The sequence below is a fragment of the Pterocles gutturalis genome, unplaced genomic scaffold (assembly GCF_000699245.1).
Source record: "Pterocles gutturalis isolate BGI_N339 unplaced genomic scaffold, ASM69924v1 Scaffold22689, whole genome shotgun sequence".
In the NCBI taxonomy this organism is placed as follows: Eukaryota; Metazoa; Chordata; class Aves; order Pterocliformes; family Pteroclidae; genus Pterocles; species Pterocles gutturalis.
Window position 1 is genome coordinate 1 of NW_010131220.1, and position 7,461 is coordinate 7,461.

Below are 7,461 nucleotides of genomic sequence, written 5' to 3' on the forward strand. Positions count from 1 at the left end.
TTTTTTTTTTTTTTTTAATAAGACTCCTTCTGATATGAGAGGGTAGTTTTGTTTGGGGTTTTTTAACTCTCTGTTTACTTTTATTGACGTCTGTGCCTGATCTGTGTCTTTACTTCATCTACAGTAGTTTAAGCTTTTTTAAAAAAACATTCTCCATTTCACACTCACTTAAACTTGATGTACAAGATTTGTAGAAAAAGTTAACATCCAGATTTTATAGAAGACACTGCTGTTCGTTGTTGAAGCCTGCTTGCTTGACTCAGAATTTATTGAAAATATATTTTCAAATATTTTCAATAAAAAATTATTGAAAAGTTATAGGTAAAGTGAGTATAATAAATTGTTTTTCTTTTTAAAGGGATGGAGAAAGAAAAAGTATGAGCACTGAAAGGTATGCCTCTTTAATATTGAAAAAATTACATTAATCACTAAACCTACTTAATGCCAACTAGTGTATTCTTTTCTTAGTCTTATAATTTCATTGTGTATTTATATGTGTTAAAAAAGCATATATAACAAGCTCATTGAGTCAGATTCAAGCTTTCGTTGTTTGTTTTTTTCTTTGTCTTCAGAATACTATGGAGGTACTATTCTGTCAACTTGTGTGTTCTCTTTTCTCATTGTCTGATTCTCCTAATGCCTTCAATGCATCAAAGTCATCTTTAAGCCATAATATAGGGTGGAAATATATAAGGACATGATTTTCTTTTTCATATGTTCCAGCTGAATGTCAATATCAGTCTAGTAAGCCCCATAAGGTTTGGTACCACCAGAGCTGAGAAATTTATGGCTGGTTAGCAAGCAAACAAATAATCTGGGTAGCCTATTGTATTCTTCTGGTTTTCTTTCTTCCTTCTTTTTTCCCTAAGGCAAACGGTTTGAAACCAGAGATGTCAGTGGGCTGCTGAGATCGTGAAACTAATTTATTTGGGGGAAGAGATGGGCCTGAAATAGCATTGTCTCTATCCTGCCCCTTCCAAACTTAGGATTTTTACAGCTTCCCAGTTACTGCAGCATTGGATATCATGAGTTACTCCTTGGATAACGGCATAGGACCCAGAGTAAAATACTCATCCCATTAGTGTGGCAGCCTGCAAACATTCTTAGGAGAATGGGAATCATAATAGAGACTGATTTTTTAATACTATCAGGTAAACCTGAATGTAACTTAGAGATGTGAAATCCAGTGTAACTATAGGGACTTCACACTCGTAAATATAAAGACTGGCATGAAACAATGGATCCGTGAGACCTTTCCAAAAGCAACTGGCAGCTCTAAGTTTTGCTTCCTACTGCTCTTAAAGCCACTACTAACAGAAGGTTGCCTTTTCTCTCATGTTATTACTAAAAAGCAGATGCACAGCAGGAAAAAACCCCAGCTGTAATTCCCCTGCTAAGAAGCTCTAGTAAAGGCAGTTAGCAATGTTTTTGGCAGAAAGATAGTTTTGCCTCCTCTGAGGCTAGGCATAATTATCCTAGCTAGCATCTTTTTCTTAGCATCTGCATTATTTATTTCTGGTACTTGGCTCTGATGTTGACTTTCTAATTCTTTCTTTCTTCTGATGTTACACAGCACTGTACAAAGATTAAATACAAATATCTTGGCTGTCTCCATGAATCAGTCGGTGTTAGTATTCTCTCTTGCAAATATTTAGGCATTAATGATCTTAAATCTGATACATTTTCAAATAGTGAATGAAAAATTGAAAGCCAGATTATTGCATTATTTGAAAAGCTTTGCAAATGTTTTGGAACACATGAATGTGCACAAATGTTTCTGTATAATATTAAAGTTCATTTTTCTTTGAAGTAAGCACTCAAACCTCTGCAACCTTCTTCTGATATAGTTTTGTTTAACTGTACGAAAAATACTTTTAGATGACAGCCACTAAACAGGTTTTAGGATTCATACTGAAAAAAAGATCATATCTTTATCTTAGAACATTCAGTGAAATAAACACAGCAGAAGACCAGTACAGCTTGTGTCGAGAACTCTGCAGAGACCTTGCTCAAGAGCTGCAGAAAGAGGGACTTAAGGTATTTGTATTATTCTCTGTTTACTTGCAAAAAGACAACACCTTGCAGTCAAACCTGTTAGATGCCGTGTTAGTGTGAATGTTTTCAGCAGCATCATACTGTGCAATCTGTCTTGAGAGGTCTCCATTCTTTAATTTGCAGATGTTTAGAATTATTTAGGCAGCATTTTGATATTGTTCAGGTGGCTATCTAATAATATGTGTGGAAGAAATTGAACTAATTAACCAAGTTATTTACCATAGAAACATTTTATGCTAAAAGTGATGTTTATAAACAAATAATAGAGCTGATTGTCTATGAACTGTGCTTTGGTCAATCATGTAACACTAGTATATTTAAAATGCTGTGTTTCTCTCCCATATTCATGCAGGTTGCAGCCAATAGCCAGTAGTGTAGTTCAAGAATTTAACACATCCCAAACTTGCTGACAAGTTATTCATACCATTCAATGATATGAATGGTAGGAACAGCCCCTGCATTCCTTCTTCCCAGCTTCTTGTTTATTGTCTAGAAAGACCAGTTCATATTTTCTATGGAGATCTTTATGGTAAAGCAAGGAATAACATTCAAGACCTAAAAGAATTGTGATTAGTCCTCTTCAGTCATAAAAGATTGTCTCAAAAGATGACAGGTTGAAGGGGATATCATCAGCTAAAAAGGACAAAGGGATAAGCTTACAAAGGCATCAGCACAAAAGGAGTGCCGTCTATTTATTTGTGGATGGATGCACTAAATCACACAAATTATTTGGAAGGTGTTGCCAGGGGAATATCTGTACCAAACAGGGATGCCATGTGTGACTCTGATAGCACCATGCATGAGGAAGGAAGTTTTCAGTTAATGCTTAATTGGATATCACTTGAGCATCCTTAGTAGTTTCCCCAGCAACATTAAGATATCTGTCACTGAAAGTTTCCAAGTGAGGAAATAATTTTTTTGTAGACAGGGTAGAAGTTGTGACTGTAGCCCCAATATGAAATCTGTTGAACATGCACTGGTGGCAAGTGGTCTGCTGGGAACCATAGTCAAGTGACCCAGTTCAGAGAATTCAACTTAGGCAGCAGTTTAGGAGCAAGTGCAGAATCTTGCCCCTTGCTGTACACAGATAAGCGCACAGTCTTGACTTTAGGGCCCTTACATAGGTGCTACATAATAATTGTTTCTGTGCTGTGTGTGGCATGCTTTACTTTTTTTTTTTTTTTTTGTCCCTGTAGGGTAAAACTGTTACCTTGAAGCTAAAGAATGTGAATTTTGAAGTAAAAACAAGAGCTTCAACTGTGCGGTCTTATGTTTCTACTGAGGAGGAGATATTTGGTGTTGCAAAGGACTTGTTAGGAACAGAAATTGATAGTGTTGCTCCTCACCCTTTACGAATAAGACTTATGGGTAAAATATTTCAAACTCATTTTTCCTTTTCAGAGTTAGATCTTTTAGTGTATCAAAGTAATAGACTATACTCTGAAGTAATTGGTAATAAATGTATTTATCCTTTCTCTGTTACCCTGCTAGTTTTTGCAAAATGAAACAGGTCTAGAGTGCTGAATGGTGACTCAGGGATGTTTTACTAACTGAGGTTGTACCTTTTGTACCACCTGTTAGCCCTAGAACAACATACACATCAGCGTGAATCTTAACGCATTGCAGTGCTTAATTCTGCTGCCTTAAAAGAGTTTTTAAATCTGGTTTGAACAACAGCAACAGGAAGTTTCTGTCTATAACATCTTTTAGAAACAAATGCTTTAAATAGAAGTGCTTATAGATTTGAAGATGCTATGTTCTGCAAGAAATTTGACAATTTGTGTCAAAACTAAACTTTGTGTTTTGATTCTAAGGCCTGTGTGTTTCAGGTGCTTATACATTCTGCTTGAACCATTCAGGGATATATAAAACTTATTTGTCTATGGTATTCGAATACACTGAAGAAAAAAATACCTTTGGTGGGGAAACTTCATGCAAAATGTTTTCGGACTGAATTCTGTGTAACTATTAAGTTTATAGCCTCATGTTGTGGTGCAATCAGTTAAAACTTCCTGGGTACTAAAATTAATAATATGATTGAGCAAGTGTTAGGGCCTAATAAAATTGTATAGACCTTGTGAACTATTGTTAACATTTGCAGGTAGTATAACCTCTGTTTAGAGATGAAATACACTTCTATTAAGTGGATGTATACCTCAAAATATGTTAATTATTATCAAGTTTTCATAAAATTGGTATTATAAGTTTGTTTTTCATCATTAGGTGTACGAGTATCAGGATTTCTAAGTGAAGAAGAGAAGAAGTATCAACAAAAAAGCATTACAAGTTTCTTAAAATCAGGAAAGGAAATTGGTTTTCTTAGGCTTCAGCCAGGGAAGTCCAACCAAGAATATTTTACAAAAAATTCAGAAGCATCTCCCAGAAGGAGTTTTTTTGATAGAAAGCGTGCTGCAAGGCAACTAAATGGTGGGAATCATTCTCCAAATGAAACTGCAGGTAAACAGCTTATTCATGACAGGAAATCATCAGCAAGTTTTGTGGAAGAAACGAAGAAGGTCACAGAATTACAAAGTTCTAATATGTATAAGATCTTCACCTGCCCTGTTTGCTTTGAGGAGCAGAGAAGCAATAATTTGGAAGAGCTTAATAGGCATATTGATGAGTGCCTCAATGGGAGGCTTGTTAAAGATACAGTAGAAATATCCAGGAATGACAATTCAAGAGAAAATACACTTAACTTTCTTCCACGGTTTAAAAACGAAAATGTTGATGAATATAAAAAAAATGAAACAGATCAATTAGCTGGAACAGACCAGTCTGTAAGTATATCTGACAACTCTAGTAGCAATAGCATAGAAAAATTCACTCAGATAATATCTGATAAACCTCACAGAGAACGACAGCCCAGCAATCTCAGTGATATTGCTAGAAACGTGTGTCTGAAACACTGTCTCTTCTCCAAAAGAATTCCACAAGACAATGAAGACCATTTTGAGAAGACTGAACATACAGAAGAAACTACTTCATCCTGTTTCTTTGAAGCCAAAGACAGTGTTCTTATTTGTCCAGTTTGTAATTCAGAACAGAAAACCACCAGTCTTGTGTCATTTAACAGACACGTGGATGTCTGCTTAAATAAAGGCCTTATCCAGGAGCTGACAGAAAAAAAAGATTATCCTACTGAGACTCATAATATGGAAAACTCAAACAACGTTGGTGAGTATGCGTATTAGGACATATTTGATTATTCAAATTATTTGCTTGTACAGTTAAAATAATTTGGTAATGGTATAATTTGAACTTTTGGGGCTTTGAGACTTTTGCAAGAAGCTCATTTGAGTAAGGCCTGTGTAAGAGTGAATATTTTTATTTTAAAAAGAAATCCGTTCTCACGACAGACTAGAGTTATGAATGTAGTGGTAGTTACACAGTGCATTCTCAATGGTGACATAGGAATTACTGCTCATTTCTGTAAATTGCATGTTTGATATGCCCCAGCCATGTTCAGAAGGGTGTTTGTAAGGCTACTGAGATTTAAGTGAAAAATCAATGAAAACATCTTCAACCTGGATTGCTTCAGAGGTTCTGTTGACAGAAAAGTTCTGTTATGTAATGTGCTGGCAAAAACAGAGAAGTGGTGAACTAAAGCATAAAGGCAGGAACTTGCAAGCCTGTTTTACATCTAATAAAATATGTTACATGACTGCACCTGTAACATGCCAAACCAATAGCGTATTTACTCAAATAGTTTCTCTCTTTATGAAGAGTTGATCTTTACCCAGACTAGAGGACATGTGCAGGTACTTAAGTATCTGCTTAAAGTACCTTGTCCCTAATCTAACTTGGGACCCTTATAAGAGGAAATTAAAGTGCTAGCATGTTAGAATTATCAGAACACAAGACTTACAATATGAATCTTTTACACAGAAAATTTTATAACTTGTATTGTTGTTACATGTGCAAACAGGCTTTGTTTTAAGTGAAAAACTTCCTGTTAGCGAAGATATTTTTTTACCTGCAGGATAAAAAAATTAAAAATATAGTTTTTAACAACCACCTTGAAAATCAAGTACGTATGCTGAAATATTTCTGAAAACTACAGATTTTGAACAAGGTTCAAATTCACCCCTTAGGATTCAACAAAATAAAGGCTTTTTGTTTTTCTCCTTTAAAAGTGCAAACATAAACTACAGTGTTCAAACTGCAGATAATAAAATGTTATCTTCTCCTTGAGACAAATTAAATAAGGTTATGTTAAAAAAAAAAAAAAAAAAGGAAAGAAAAGCTTTACCCTAAACTCTTATTTTAAAATTTCTGCTGTAATGTAATATCTGAGGCTTGCTTTCTTTATTGAAGTAATTAATTTTGGTTGTTTCCAATAACTTTTCAGGAGGTTTAAGCAGAGGACAGCAATGCAGAAATCCATCACAAGGAACAAAAAGGTAAGGGTTTTCTGGAAACCTGAGTACACCACTCATTTTAAAATAATAAAATTTAGAAAAATTACTCAGTGTTGTAATTGTGTAGGTATGGATTTTATATTGGATTGTATATTTCAACCTCTTACTGTTTTGTGGGTTTTTTTTTTCTTTCTTTCTTTCTTTAACTTTAGGTCTGGACTAGCAGCTTTGCAGTCAGTATCAAAAAAGGCCAAGTCAAGCAATTCCAAGCATACAATTGAAATGTTTTTTAAATGACTGTGTAGCAACATATACTATATGAAGTATTTCATAGTGTTTTATGACTACAAATTAATTTAGCATTGATGGTAGGCTGGATTTAGGTGCCTGTCACTTTGGAGTGATTGCATACCTGTGTAAAAAGAACATGATGTTTAAGGTAGAAGAAGAGGTACAACTGAGGTAATTTTTTTTTTTTTGGAGAATAATACTTTTGTTCTGGTTGTTTCCAAGAATCAAAATTAGCTAGCACCTTGACTTTGTTTATATTGAACATGTAGAACTTTGTTAGAGTCGCGACCAGCCTCATGAATTCTCTCTGCTGTTCAGCAAACAGAACAGGAAGATTAGAGCTGCCATTGAGCAAGGCTGTAGGGCAAGCTCCCTAGAAAGCAGGAATCATTAGCTAGGGTGCCATGCTCTGGTTACTGAAGGCCTTCTTCCCACAGCTGACCTGCTGTCTTCTCTGTGTTGGTTGTATTGGCCATGGTAGCCATAGTAGCTCAGGCTGACACTTCCTTGGACAATTCAACGCCAAATTTAATTGTGGTATTAGCTGTGTTGCTTGATAACAGTTTACAAACATCTTGTCTTCTCAGTGGAGATAAAAATTCGTTGGTCTCACGTTTTCAAAGGAAGAGATCAAGAATTTAGAGCACAGTCAAGCTTTCATTGTTGTCACTGAAATTATTCCAGTAAGAGCTGATGGACCAGCCCTGAAGGACTCATTGTGATGAGATACAGGAGGACTTCCACTGATGTAAAG

At 35.3% G+C, this 7,461-nt stretch overlaps 1 protein-coding gene across 1 annotated transcript; it reads left to right on the plus strand.

Moving 5' to 3' along the window:
• Positions 1-358: 358 nt before the first annotated feature.
• Positions 359-6,713, plus strand: LOC104457816 (DNA polymerase kappa-like; the record flags this gene model as incomplete). Its single annotated transcript, XM_010080544.1, has 6 exons — positions 359-391; positions 1,941-2,037; positions 3,252-3,423; positions 4,279-5,232; positions 6,407-6,458; positions 6,629-6,713. Coding segments are annotated over 6 exons (1,393 nt in total), but the record flags the coding sequence as incomplete, so codon positions are not given.
• Positions 6,714-7,461: the final 748 nt, after the last annotated feature.